The sequence below is a fragment of the Haemorhous mexicanus genome, chromosome Z, assembly GCF_027477595.1.
Source record: "Haemorhous mexicanus isolate bHaeMex1 chromosome Z, bHaeMex1.pri, whole genome shotgun sequence".
Classification (NCBI taxonomy): domain Eukaryota; kingdom Metazoa; phylum Chordata; class Aves; order Passeriformes; family Fringillidae; genus Haemorhous; species Haemorhous mexicanus.
Window position 1 is genome coordinate 50,025,313 of NC_082381.1, and position 15,633 is coordinate 50,040,945.

At 38.9% G+C, this 15,633-nt stretch overlaps 1 protein-coding gene across 1 annotated transcript; it reads left to right on the forward strand.

Moving 5' to 3' along the window:
- The first annotated feature begins 1,039 nt into the window (after window positions 1-1,039).
- On the forward strand, window positions 1,040-4,769 carry LOC132322326 (cryptic protein-like). Its single transcript, XM_059836696.1, has 6 exons — window positions 1,040-1,152; window positions 1,295-1,344; window positions 1,458-1,634; window positions 2,502-2,616; window positions 2,735-2,844; window positions 4,609-4,769. Exons 1-6 carry the CDS (start codon window positions 1,040-1,042, stop codon window positions 4,719-4,721), a joined length of 678 nt encoding a protein of 225 aa, XP_059692679.1. The 3' UTR covers window positions 4,722-4,769.
- The last annotated feature ends 10,864 nt before the right edge of the window (window positions 4,770-15,633 follow it).

Consider the following 15,633-nt stretch of genomic DNA (forward strand, 5'->3'; position numbering starts at 1 on the left):
TGCAGCCATTTTTTCTGTGAGGTCTGACCCATACTTCTGATGTGATCTTGTATCCAGCCAAGGTGAAACTTGTACTGCCTTGGTTTACAGTGACACAGTGAAAACATCCCTCTTCTAATGCCCCTCCAAAACAAAACAAATTGTGCTGCTTCAGTTTCCTGCCACAACTTAAGTAGAGGCCATGTGCACTTGGTGGTACAAAATGTGGAAATGTGATGAGAAAAGCCTGCCCAGAGCTGCTTTATTAGCACTGCCCAGCTGCAGGTCTTTTTGCTCATGATACTGAGCCATGGCAAAGCCGTGTGAATGGTCCTAGCCCATTTCAGCACACACAGTAAATTATATCTAGGTATCTGCTGGTACTGCCTGAACTCAGACTAGGAACACCCACTAATGGGCCTAATTTTACTAACAGTAAAAATTTTCAGAAAATGTTATTAATAGCTCTGGTGAGACAACAATCCTCCCTCAAGGACCTTATACTGCTTTTTCCAGTATTTTTAGTAGAAATCTCAAAAGCAGGTTTTAAGGATCTCTGCTGCAAAGTAGTACAATCTCATAAAGCAGATTCCTGGGGGAAAGCCCAGGCAGAGACAAGGCATATAGGCAGAGCTGAGGCTTTTTAACCTTCCTTATACAAACCTGCTCCCGTTTATGATCTACCTATCGCAGTTCTGCAGAATGCTTTCTTGTGTTTGTTTGTACCTATGCACTACATGGTGGTATGAAGTTTTCTGTCCTGAGAAATGTGCTGGGCCTGAGATCTTCCTGCCTTGGGCTTTTGGCTGCGCTCATGGGCTCTTAAGTCTCCCCCCAGCAGTAGGTGTCCCCACCTTGCTCCACCCTTCAGCAGCGCATGTAAATCGGGGGCTGGCCGGGGAGTCCCAGCCCGGAGGGATGTTCCCGGCGCCCGGCCGGGGCTCAGCCAGCGGGACGGCTGGCGACTCAGCCTTGCAGTAAGCTGGACAGAGGGAGGAAAGCTTCGTCAGTGCCGCTTTCTCTGTCCGTCTGCGTCTGAGGCGTGTCTGAGGACTGCTGCATGCAACAACCTGAAGTAGAGGGCTCTGGACATCTTCCTTCTGCTCAAGCTCTCCCGGAGGACCTCGCGGCTATTTCTGGCTGCAGAAAAATGTACTGGGGAAATCATGTTAGGTGAGTTGGCTTGAGATGTCGGGGACCTTCTGTAGCCAGGGATGCTTATTACTTTTGAAAGTTCACACACTCACCATTTGTGTCTTATTAGCACAAATTTATTTCTGGTTTGATTTTTTTTTCTCTTTTTATTTTTTTACAGAATTCTTTTCACTGTGACTCTGGTCTGGCAGGCTGTTCATTTAGAAAAAGGTAAGTAAAACTTCATGTTTCTCCCTGCTCCGCTGTGTTTTTCTTCTAAATTTATATTATGCATTTCTTTATTACAAACTACCCTTCCCTTACTTATTTGCACTTTTGTCAAGGCCCTGAAAAAGAAGAACGGAAAGAAATTGTGAAAAGTCTCAATGCTACAGCACAAAAGCAGCAGCCCAAGAATGAAGGGACCTTTACAAACGCGCTCAGTGATATGAATCAAAGTTATGAAAGTAGAAAGCAACAGAGCTCCAGGTCTTTAGTACCTTTCACTGGAATTACAGAGAGTAAGTAACATTATTTTTGTAAACAATGACATAAAATTACTTTTAAAAAATTAATATAGTGATGGTTTAACTGTTGTCCTGGAAAGTTCCAGCCTGCTGGTTTTCTGTGACCACCAATTTCAATTATACCCATGGCCACTTAGTAAATGGTGATAAAAATTGAAGGTAGAACTGAAGATCTCTCACTTGCAAAATTATTAAGGAAAAACAAGAAAGAATACTAAGAATTAAGAAGTGTTTGGCACTTCGTGTTTGCAAGAGCATCTGTAAAATTTTGTAACATTCTGTTATTTTTTTAGAATTCACGATATTAAATGACCATTAAAATGTTAATTTTATAAAAAATGTTTGAACTCCCTGAAAGCAGCACTACTAACAGGGAAAAAAAAAAGTATTCTATTTCCTCCCATATATAAAGTTTTAGATTGGTGCTCAACCCCAGGATACTGAGAAAGGCTTAAGGGAGCATTCCCCCCACTTCAAAACCAAGTAACTTCCCAGTTTTTATTCAAAAATAAGTATCACTTCCCAATAAAAATGCCCCATTTCTTAGTGTGATTGAAACCTCCATCTGTCAAAGTGAAATATTTCACTTGAACACATCCTGCTGCTACAGAATTTGCCAGGCGTTGCTCCTTCACCATCCTGTAATCCCTAGTAGCTTGTTTCTAATCCTTAACCAAACAAACTGGATTTAGCTGAACAAACACTCCTAACAGGCATATAATTTTATTGTCTCTAAAGACAATAAAACTAGATATCCTTAAGAGACTTTGGGAACTGGAGAGACCTGAGAGAACAAGTGAAAAAAAGGTGAGGTTCAGAGCCCCTGAGATGCTTGTTAACCTCTGCAAAATTGTCTTGCAGGTAAAAAACTGAACAGACGCTGCTGCCAGAATGGAGGAACTTGTATCCTGGGGACCTTCTGTGCCTGCCTAAAGAACTTCTCTGGCAGATACTGTGAATATGATGAGCGGATAGGGTAAAAAATAAAACAAAAAAAACAGACCAAATTCAGAGGGAATGAGTGTGGTGTTCTGGATGGTTATTTTCCGAAGTGGGGTCAGGGATGTACCAAATGTCTCCTTTGTCGTTGACAGACACTGCGGCAGCATTCCCCACGGCGTCTGGGTGCTGAAGGACTGTTGGCTTTGTCGGTGTGGCTATGGTACACTGCACTGCCTCTCAGAAATAAGGCAGAGTAACTGCGGTAAGAAAGAGCATTAAATCAAACATTTTTATCTCCTGGGTGACAGAATTGCCTTCTGCAGTGGTGGGGTGCTTGGAGGATGCAGTATGTGAGCTAGCTGGACTCCTACAGTGGGTTGCTTTGCTTCAGAGAATGCATTAGTGAGACAGTCAAAAGCACTGCTCTTGACTGTATAGTTCAGCACATAAGACACTCTCAGATATTCATAATTCTGTAAAGTAGGAAACTTCCCACCGTTCTAGTTGAAGATTACAGAGGTTAAATACTTCTCTGTTCTGTGATATCTGTTTGTCTATGACTTCCCACTTAACCAGAATTTCTACAATTTAACTAAATCCAAGCACTAAACATATTTCTTAGGTAAAGAGAAAAAACAGTAGTGTATACTGGTGCAGAGGAAGTAGAAACTGGCATTTCACTAGAGAAAAAAGTTGTGTCTACTTAATACACAGAATCATGAATCATCATGCTTAAATGACAAAAAGCTAATCTGAATCTTTTTTTAAAGATCTGTATCTCAGTCTTGAGACTATTCTTGTATGAGTTTTAAGTCTGAAGACACTCCTCACTAAAAAATATGTAGCCATTATCCCGATAAGTGTAAAGTAGTGTCACCTAGTCTCCTCAAAAGCACTGTATCATTTTAAGTGAAGTCTTGCTATATCAGCCTGTGAAATTCCCTGAATAAATGGTTGAACATTTTTGAAAACAGTCTAACAACTAGCATAAGTATTTAAAGAATTGTCATACTGGTATTATTTTCCATGGGAAACTGGCTGATTCAGACTGTTCTCAATATTCTTAAGATCACTAATAAGGATTTAATAGTATTTTCTCTTCAGTGGCAAAATCAGTGCAAAGTATTCTTACCCTTTCCACCCATAGTATCTCAATCCCATCTTCAGTTGTGCCAACATCACTCCTTAGCAGGGTAAGAAAACAACAGACCTAAAGGGTTTCAGGATTCATTTGCACCCCAAGCAGTCTCTTGTTTCCTGACCGGATTCCTGAGTAGCAATGCCTTGAAGCTGTGATTTTGAGTTGTAGCACCAACTCAGATGTAAATCAAAACATTAAAAAGGTGACATTCCTACCTTTGTAACCCTAGACAGAAAAAAAAATCCGCCAGAACCCCTTTTTCCTTGAAGTCTTCTGTACTGAGCAGTTCTATGTGTCACGCAACTTGCTCATTAAACTCTTTACATGTTTAGCATTGAGTCAGCCCTATTGTTCCTCATTACAGGAGCAAAAGACATAATGGGTCTTCCTATGCTCTGTAAAAGCAGTCGACTGCTTACTACTCTTAAACTCAGTTTAAGACAATAAAAGTCTCAGTGGAGAATCCTCTGAGCAGGGACTCCGTGGCTTTCCCGTACAAGAGTGTATGGCTTCTCTGCCTTTGCTAAAAGCTAAGTCCCTTGTTAAAGGAAGGGTTAAAAACCGGCATTCAGGCTCGAGTGCTTACCTCTTGTGAAGTTCTTCCTCTTGCTTTTTCTTGGTATTTACTTTTGATTATTCTGAGATTAATGCCTGCAAGAGCTGATAAGTGCTATCAGTTGCTCCTCAAACGATCATTGATGGGACATCTATTTACATCTCTCCCCCGAGAATAGTCCCTTTGATTGACTTTAACAGCTGATACCTTTAACTTAAGTACCTGTGAGATGTCAGAGGACTTTTCAAGTATGTTGAAAAACCTTATGTTTTCAAATTTACATATTTACTCATTAACCATTTCATTTTCTTGATTTTATTTCTTTTAAGAACTGACCTCGGAAACAGAGGAAATTATCAGACTGTATTCTAATGGTTTAAGATTACAGCAAACAGTGTTTTCAATCACTTGCCTGCTCACCATCCTCCTGGAGTTCTGCTAGCTGGCAGCTGAGAAACTGGACAAGGGGAAATACTCAGCGTTGATATAACCCTCATCATGAATCATTCATTTCTTCTATGAGCTACAGAAGACTCTTCTACCTGCATGTTGGAGGCAGATTAAGATGTATTAGTTAATGTTGAAATACCTGAGTTATTATAAATTCAGATTATATGAATGTTAAGTATTTATTATTATATAATTATATTGATACTGCTATCAATGTCTGATTCTAACGACTCTTTATTTTCAAAATACTGCTCTTCCAGTGGAAGCAAACCCCCCCCGCCCAATATTCTATGCCTGAAGTATTGTAAGTTATAGTAATTTCTTTTGTACACAGTACAACTCTTATAACAAATAAAACTGATTTAATTTCTGAAAACGTTTTGTTTAACTTTAAATATCCTTGAAAATTCTTATCTACCGTTTGTCATTATATTTTATCTTGTAAGAAAAGCACAGGGTAGAATGAGCTAATAGTAATCTGACACCATAAGGAGGGGTTTAAGAGTAGATATATTTCAAGCCCTAATATAGAAAATTATAAAAGTTACATAGTCTTTCTTATTTATTACAGCAAAATTGTACATATGTATAATATGCATGGGAGGAATCAAATCTATTAAGAACACATAAGTGATGGTTATTTGTTTTTTGAGGATTTACTTCATATCCTAGAAATATGAGTGTCTCTTTTTTAAAAATGACAGCAAAGAGCAGCTTTGTTTAACTTTTTCTACAGCAATAATCAATTATGTTGATTTATATATAAATTAAAAATTAGTATATCTAGGGTGTAAAATACAAAATGCATTTTAATCCAAGTTTATAAAGCAGAAACAGTTTTGTTTTGAAAAAAATTGCAAAGATAAACCTAAAATGTAGCTTCATCCTTTTGGAGTGGAGGTGCCACATACAAGCAATCTTCAAAACAAGATTCATAATTGTATTGACTAAAAAAATATTACTAATGAATAATTCTTGATGTCTTTTAAAAATTCAATATACTTGATCCTTAAAATTCCTTATTTATTTGGTGCTGCAAATCGAGACAGTCTAGTTCTTAAGCAGAAAAGGATGTAGTACTAACAAATGACATAATGTAGTGCCTGCCTTTAAATATATTACTCAGAATCAGACTTTTATAGGGAGTCATTGTGTAAAAACATATTCATGTTCAATACCGCAAATAATTCAGACAACTACTTCCCAGCTCTAGGCTTGTGCTGAGAGACAAGGCTTCTCACTCTTCACATAAGCTACTAGACTAGAAACGGTCTTTTTCCCATTATTTCACACAAACTGGTCTGTACCCATCAGCCTGTGTTTCCACAGACCATCTCAGGATAATTAAATATCAAAGAGAACAGCTGGAGGAAAATAGCTGTGCCTTTATTTAACAGATGATGAAATTTCAACAATGCCATTATGAAATCATCTTGGCTTGCCATAAAGCATACCCAAGAAGTCTGTAAGCAATACAGCTTGTAATGTGCTTCAAACACTCTTTACTTTTTAAAGGAAAATACATAGTACAGTAAAAATACATCTGAATTTTTATCCCTGTAGAAAAAATACAGAGCCATTAAAGATTGCAATTAACAAAAGAAAAAGTGTTTTAATACATGTTTTACAACAGAACAGCTATTTCTGTTTCAATAACACCCACAGCAGATTTAATCATAAAAAACTGAACTGGAATAACTCTATGTCGTGTACCTGCAAGAGCCACCCTGATGAGGCCATTCATTATTGTGTTGGTCTGATTTGCAGAATTAGACCAACTCAAATGTCTTGCAAAAAAACATTTCCCTCCCATACCAAAGCATTAGTACAGGGCATCAGATTGGATGCGTGGTTCTGTTTCTACAGTCCCAAAGCATTGCATGGGGAACTTAGATGCGTAAGTAGTTTTAATCATGTCAGTGCAATTTATTACTGACTCTGAATGCCAGAATTTGAATTTTTTCTGGATGAAAAAACAGAGAGTTTTTGTTTGTTTGATTTTAAGATAACAGTTCCCTTTCTCTCTATCTTATCCCATTGTAGTCTGTTACTGGAAAATCTGAAAATTTTGCTTCAGGATGGTTTTATTTCCACCATACTATGGCAAAACTACTCCTTCAGTGTCAGTCAGTTGTGTACGATATCCATCTTGTCTCTGCGTCAGAGCTCTGGAATTGGTGAGGTGTAGGTAGAAGTTCAGTCTGTGTTCCTCACATACATCTGAAGTAGACAGCCACAGGAGCCAAATCAGAAGAAAAACCTATCTCCTTAAGTTAAAGAAAAACAAGAGTGGAAAAAGAAAAAGCATGCAGAATCTATCCCATGCATAGTCTCATTTGCAAATTAAAAATGTAACTTAAAGGGAGGAAAGCAGAAAGCACTGAGGAACAAAAGAAAGCATACAATCACAATCTTTGCTTTGGTTAAAACTGTCTCCGCTTTTATCTGTCTCCAGCTGTCTGCAAGAGCAGATAAAAGAAAGTATTATTTTCCTCCCCTGTTACCATCTAGGCCTGGCCAACCTTCTAACAGTGCAATTACAGGCACTTTGCTAAGGTTTGTTTATAGCAAATAGCAATGCTTACTCTTCAGCCTCATGCTAACTCACAGACCACTCTGTCAAACATGGCACATCCCAGCAAAGTAGACATCTGTCGCTGCAAGTCCATGCATGTGCCTTCTCTATATGCAGCCACATTTGGGCAGGGGGAAGATCCTCAAAGAGAGGCATTCATTGGATGATCCACAGGGCCCCAGAGCCCAAGATCTTTTCCTCCTCGCAGTTGACTCCAGAACTAAAACAAATGGTGCTGCCTGCAGCTGGCCTCAGTGGCTTCGCCCTTGCAATTGCTCCAGCCTCCCTCACTCCTAGGGGCATGCCACAGCTGATAAGAGCCCAAACTGGCTAAGAACGTGGTGGAGAGCCCTGGAGCTGGAACTCTGCTGCTAGGCACAGATCTGCAGGGGGATGCTGCCATCTGCCCTTAACACACTGCCCATTTAAAGGAAGGGATTAGTTTTGCATAAGGCCACGTAGTGCACCGAGGTGCACACACAGACCTGCAAAGCTAACTTTCAGCTACCAGATACTGAGGAAGTGTCACTTATGTGTCTCTCTGAGTATCTGATGGTTATCTCTTGAGATGACTTTATTCCCATCAATACGGATTTCTGTTGCTCCTGAGAAGTGTTAATGGTACCTATAGGTGCCAATAGCCTTCTCTCACCTAGAGAGAAGACAGCCAAAACAGAATTAGAAGCAATTTCCCACACTTGTTTATCTGGAGTTATTTGGGGGTCCTTTTTGTTTTTAATTGGCATGCTTGAGATTGCTAAGGTTGTATTTAACTATTCATCTTTCATTAACTCTGATAGTGTCAGGCTAAACATCTGGGTCATTACACCCTCAAATTTCATACACCTGAGCAAATATACAGTAATTTTATATTTTGTCTTCCATCAGTTGGAAGGGTAGTATAATACAGCAGGCTGGCTCACACATTGAGTAGCCCTGTGAATTAGAACCACATAATAATAGAATATTCTGAGTTGGAAAGTACCCACAAGGATCAAGTCCAACTCCTGTATCCACACAGGAGAAGCTAAAAGTTAAAGCATATATTTGGGGGCATTTTCCAAAGTTATAGGTATATATCTCATGGAGGCCTATCTAGCTGCCCTGCAATCATCATCTGTAATTCACAGTCTGCCTCATCTTTTACAGCACAGTCATGTACAAGCACGGGAGACTTAATGACAACACAGCAGCTGTGTACTTGCCCTCTGCAAAATTACTCAGCTTTGTGAGTACTCCTTGTGATTGCAAAGCACCTTCTTGGTCAGAGAAGATATTAAAACCTGTAATTCCCTCCGCATTTGGCTGATTGACCTTGCCCTTGGCTTATGCTGCTGTGAGGGTGACTTCTTGATAAGGTCGTGAAGCTGCCATATGTCACTGGAATAAAACCAGATGCCTTATGCATGTTGGGTCTAGCATTTGTCTTCAGGTACATGTGGGTACAGAAATAGCCTTCATTAGCAGCTGTCTTCATCTGCTGCAACCCAACCATATCTTTACAAAACTACAATTTATAATCAAACTGAAGTGAGGCATCAGTTCAGATACTATTTTTTTGATAACATTTGGATGAAATGCTGGGAATGAACTTTGAGGGCAGAAGCACCGGTAAAGTCTCAAAAGCAAACACCCAGAAAGGCACTGGCATTACAGTTAAAGGAAACACACTGTCCAGCTGAGCCTCCGGCAGCTGGTCCCAAGGACTCAGATCTCTTTCTCTGACAGCTGAGATACTTCTCTGAGCATCACACTTTGTCTGGGGCATAGCTTGTCACCTTTCACTGGCTTTCTGTGAGCAGAAATAGACATACAACCTGTGAGGCTCCAAATCAAAGAACGGGGTCTGGCAGGACTATGACAGTCATTTTCAACCCGTCCACACAGAGTTTTCTGTCACTGGACAGCAAACAGTGCTGAGCATTAAATTCCTTTGTAGGCATGGCACATAACATCCTGCGTCTCTTACCAGCAATGTGTCTTTCTGCCTGTTCTCTACAATACTATGTTTGTATCTTCCCAATAAATAGAAAGATCCCTGTGATCCATCCTACTTATAAATCATTACAAAAGGTTATAAACAAGAATAAATCTCATAGGTATGAGAAAGAAACAAAAGAACAAAGAAACCTTTTTCTCACCAAAGAAACAAATAGCTCTGTCTCCTGTGCTGACATAAAAGCTCTTGTCAAATTCTAGGAAGTTTTGTGGGGAAAATTGTGCTTCATGTTTTTAAATCACCAAGATTAAGTCCTTTCAAAAAGTATGTAAAGGAGTATCAGGAAAATAAATAAATAAATATAAAGAAGTGGTACAATGCTGAAAAGACAATATTTGCAAGAGCATCTTTATGCACAACAAGGAGAGAGTCATGATCAAAAATAAAAATTGGTGTCAAAGAACCTTCCCACGTGAACTCTTTTAAAAAGTGTTTCTTGGACCAAAACCTTCAAAAAAAAAAAAAAAAAAACCAAAAGATTATTAGACATGTCAAGTCCTATGCTTACATGTCAGTCTTGTTCTTCCAATCCCCAAATTATGTTTCCTCCCCTCAAATTTCTTTAATACAGCACCAGTACTGAAGATACTTCTTGAACAAGAAGGAAATCGCTCCATGAAAACAATATGCCTGTACACCTAATTAGCTATGAAGGTGTGTTATGGAGGCCGTGTGATGTGAAAATGGATTGAGCTCTGTTTTCCTGTCTGTTAGGCTGGTGTTGGTTTGTTAAATCATGTCAACAACATTTATGATGCATTTTGGTAACAGAGACAGAAATTTCTTATTGCTTTTAACGTCAGTCTTTAGTGGAAATAAGAAATACTGCAGCATGCTCCTTGCTCTGTGTCTCTGCCTTCCAGTGTTCTTTAGAGAGGCTATACCCCAGTGCTCTCTGTGTGGAAAAAGACTTGTGCAGATATGCTGTGCAGTGCATCTCCAGTAGTGCAATAACCTGAAAGAAAAGCCAATTAAGTTCATTTTTATGTGTGTTCTTCTTTTATCTGAGCACACATGATATGCCTTGTCACTAGCTATTGCTAACCAAAAACAGCTGCAAAAGTTCTACAGTGCTAAAATATATGGAGGCCAAACTCCAGTCCAACAACTCAGGCAATCACTAAATGTGGAATCACCCATGCAGGTAAAACTAAGTAGCAAATATAAATTCCAGGAGCCAAATATATATACCCAATGTTGCAATGTTCTCAAGTAGTTTGAATAGACAACAAGACCACAGAGGCATGTGTCCACTGTCCTCTTTGTAGTTGTATCAACCACAGTCAGACAGATCCATTCACTCATCCATCCAAAATGTTGTTTTCTCATTTTATTGGCTTAATTCCCAGATCTTGCTGACAGAGGGATGTAGCAGAGACACGCAGCAAAAATGAAGAGGAGCCCACAGTTAGACAAGCCAAAACTGGTTATGCAACCACTGCTTTAATGTTAACAGCTTAGTTAGAAAGATTGTCAGTCTTAGCTTCAAAAGAAGACATCAACATGCAGAGACAATGTAAAAACTAAATGCCAATGGGCAAAAAAATCTGTTCCCGAATTTCCATTATAGTATCTAAACAGTACAAAATCCTATGGGAACAAGAGAAAAAGATCATTATTTACTTGGCAGAAGTGATACCATTAATGGAATATTACATAGCATTTTGTTATCTTCTCTTTGTAGATACTGAAATGTGTAGAAGTTTCAGGAAAAATAAAATAGACAGGTATGATTTAACATATAAAAATAGACACTCCAATGAAAAATGGAGCAAATTCAGTTAATTATGAAAGCAAGAATTATGAGCAACTTGTTCTCCCAGAGGATCACATGGGAAGATACTGAAGCCCAGAAGTTTATTAAACTGACAGAGCCATTTTTACTGTTTTACACAGAACTGCCCCAATGCAGACAGTGTAGCTTTCACCAGGAAACAAAAATGCCAGTGTTAACACCAGTGCCAAGAATTTAGATTCACTTAGTATTTGCAGAAAGGCTGTTTGTTAAAAGTCTATCAAACAGATGAACTGGTACTGTGGTGTGAATGTTGGGGAGTGTGTGTATGTGTCCAACACATGAGGCCAGTTCTGGAGCAGGTTTTGATGTCACAATCAGTGGAGGTTCCACAAGTGAAGAAAGAGAAATCCTGAAGAAAACAAGAGAAGAAGATGAGGCATTATTAGGTAGCTGTGGGCTGATTAATTTTAAACAGTAACATTAAAAGCCATGTACATGAATTGCAATCAAAACCACTGTGTTAGAACACAGCTATATTATTTACAGTGTGTAGCTTCTAGTGTGCCTACAAGCCCTGAACAAGGTTGAGATTTTTCTCTGCTGGGCACTGTGCAAGTGCACAAGAAGAATGTACATGTCCTCAGCAGCTGATACACTGATGGATTCTTTTCTTACAGTTAACAGAGTGTCTGCCACTGCAGTCTGGCTCCATATTCCAAGACAAAATCCTTAGCATGCACACACACCTACTTCAGTCATGTTTCATAAGTCCTGTTGGTTTTACTGTTTATTTTCCATCTCTTCTGTACTGCTCCTCAATAACAACATCAGCATAGGCACCAGTCACCAGGAGATGGCATCATTAGGAGTTAACAACACTGACTCTTAAACTTTGCAGTCAGATACAAGTGCGAGACTGAATATAGCACTAATGACTGAATTCCTGAGCCTCACAGTACTGATAGAAACTAACATTCTCAAAGCAAACCACAGCAAGTATTTGAATGCAAGGTGTAGATTTCTCAAATGTAATTTTCAAAAGATGAAGCTGCTAATATCTGCTGCTTTGGCTACTAACCATGTATCTCTCTGTATGAACTAAGACTGAGCATTTTGTCAGCACTTAGCAAAGACTGTTCTTACTATGGAATCCATGAGAGGCAGCTTTTCCTAGGCAATTAAGAAAAAGAAAAATCTTGGGCTGGTAAAAGTAGCATACAATTATACAAATGTTTTCACAGACAACATTTATAAAAGTTATGGGAAATAATATATAATTGTTTGAGTGGTTTTCATATGATCATTCTACTCATGTTAAGGCAAACTTGCAGAAAGTGAATAAGCTTGATCTGACCTACGGCAGGGATGAGTAGAGATTCTTGTATCATTGTGCAAAGTCTTAGAGAAAGTGAAATAATTGCCTTTAATCTTACTGTTCTATCAAAGAGACTGAGGAACCCACTTGCTGGGTTAAGTGTGTCAGAAAGACAAATTATACCAGCTCTGTGTGCATGGATTCTGAGGTGTTGAATACTAATTTTAAAGGAATTTTATCAGATAGCAAGATGAAAAGAAGTAACAGGGACTTGTTACTTTTCAAGAGTATATGCTTTCCCTGGCTGCTGGCAATTAAAGTTTGACAGCTTTTCAAGATAAACATATAAAATAGGCTTGAAAATATTTGATTCTAAAATATTCTGGTCTTAGGATATTTTATACAGTGGAGGTAGAAATAAAAAAAAAGTATTGTGTTTTGATAACATCGTTTGGAGACACCATAAATAAGTACATGATGATAGCTTAATTAAAATATTTCACAGAACTCAGTCTCACAGATTGATGATAAAGAGGAAAATGTGTCAGTGTGTGAAATAATATTCCCAAGAGATAATTTAGTTATCTGTGGCATTTATTGTTTTTCCTTAACATTCTCAAGCACTGACCTTGATATTCTGCTTTTGCAATTATCTTAGATGTAATAAAAATATTTCTTTAATAATTCAAAATATACTGAAACAGGCACTGTCATATTGGATGCCTGGTCTCTTTTACTGTATCTTTCTGCTCCTGAATACTGATGAGAACTGCTGCTAGGCAAACTGAAGGGTTGCTTTAACCTTATAAAAAGCTATGAGTAAATAGCTCTGCCTGTGATAACACTTTCAGGAACTAAGAATAAAATAGACTAGTATGTCAGTTATGCCAGTGTATCTCAAATCACAAAATTATTAAGGTGAGGAAAAACAATATGATGCTCTGGGGGGTGAACTTTCTTTTAGTGAGTTGATGAAAGGTCTGTGCTGGATGTCCATTTTCCAACTTCATGCAATATCTTTAAGGGTCCAGCTAGGCTGACACCTTACCTGTACACCCATTTAAAAGCAGCACAAAAACCTTCAGGTTTTTATCTGTTCTTCCAAAAAGCTTTCACATATTGGTATAATACAGTCTCACTACATATTTGCTCTCTCCTTGCGAAGTCTACCTGCAAGCCCACATACATCCCACATTCATTTCCAAACAGCAAGTCTACTCATCTTCAATTTTGATATGTGAAAGCGTTTTCTGCCCAAAATGCTTCCTGTTATCACATGGTGCTGACATGCTTACAGTTCTGTGAAGGATCATCTTCCACAGTCTGCCCTCTCCTACAAATTTGGATTAAGCTCAAGAGATCCAAGATCTGATTTCTACTCCTTCTATGAAGAAAAGGCACCAAGAAGAGCCAAGGGAGCTGAGTTTCAGGAACAGCCTGAAGATAAAGTAGGCAAAGATCAGCTCGAAGAGCCAAAGAGCCAGCTCGAAGAATTGATCAAACAAGAAATTTTAGTAACTCTTCTTTTAAGGTCACGTTTAAGAGGCAATTTAGGAAAGAAAAAGTGCAGAAGCAGTAATATACTTCTAAGCCTGGTATATGCTACTCCTCATCCTTAATCTAACCAAAAGAAATGAAAAATAACAGAAAGGAATTTTCCAGTTATGGCTGAAAATTGCAACAGATTATTTTATAGATTGTGGGTAGGATGGATTCATTTTGGTTGAAAGGTCTATGCTTCCCCACAGACGGACTTGCAGGATATTTCTTTGGTCCCCTTTTTATTCTTCACCAGCGTTTATGTTTCAGGAAGGAATAACAACCCAGAATATACGACCAATATGGTTTTTAATCATTTTTGAGTAACCTGGTTAAAAAAATCACCCCAAATTTATCTTTGCATTAGTGATTGTGGTGGCCGTGAGCGCAGAAATTCATTCCAAAGATAAATCTGGAAAGGAGACCCCAGTTTCTTCACATGTACCTGGTACAAATAGTGTGTGGTGGAATTCTGAAGCATAACTTCTTGTTTAGTGAGGCCTAAAAATACTGAGATTTGTACGAAACACATAGGAATATATTATGGGTACAGGGGTGAAGTCCCAGGGAATAAGGCCTATGTTACTTGAAGAAGGAGTCATTAACTTGTGTGTCAGGTTTGCATATTTTTTTATTACTTTGTGGTGTTTTGCCTCGGTGCATGCAGTCACCTGGAGCAGATAATTAGAGAAGCTGCTCAAGGACACAGGGAGCTCCTCACAGGCTCACGCAGCTGTTAGCAGGTAACTTCAGCCCCAGCGAATGGTGAAACCACAGCAGACAAGGAGGAAGTGGTCATATAAGAGTAGTCACTTTGCAGATGTGTAATAGGAGATCATCATTGTAAAGAGGAGGTGCTGCCTATCAAATTCCCCAAAAGGCTCAATGTCCTTGAAAATAAATGGTAAAGTCTCTTAAAAATCTTAAAAAAATAAGCTTCAAAACAGTGGCAGGACTATTGAAAAACAGCTACGAAGGATGAACATAAACAAGATCTGGTTTTGTGATGAGAATCACAGATGTCTCCCAACTGCCTACACAAGATCATGAGTATGAGTCAAATGGGGGAGTTACAAGGGATTCAAGCTGCACTCTTGGCACTGGCAGCCTTCTTGTCAGGATCAGAGGAACCATTGGTACTGATTTCATGGGGCTTACTTTATATTGAAGGAGGTTTCTATTTCAGGCCTATTTCTTTTATAGGGTCATTGGTTTATGTAGTTACCTTAACACTAGCACGTAAGAGGGATTTTTTGACTCTGCATCAACAGTCTCCTTGGTCCATATGGCTTTTCATTATCATAGCTAATAAGCACTTGTGACTCACAAATGTGTGTTGTGGTGCTGACCCCAAGGTCTCAAGAATATTTGCACAAGCTGTGGCACAATTTGGAAAAAGGGTAGATGCAACAGGAGAACAGCCCACCTAAGGACTTCTCAGAGATTTCCTCACTTTCTTGTTTTCACCCTACCAGTCCAAAGCACTCAAGTTAATGCACTTCCACTAGGAATTTTTACAGTCATCCAACACTTTCATCCATGAGGCAGCTCTCTGACAAGAAAGTCAGTGACTGATTCAGATGCTTGAGATCTACTTGAAAGACATGTACAGCATGCACAGCAAATGTACAGCATTAATGCTATTCACAGCCAGAAGGCAACTGATACATAATACAGCCCAATAGGGTCAGGTCCTCTCATCCCATTAAAATAGATATTTTTCCAGAAATTATTGATA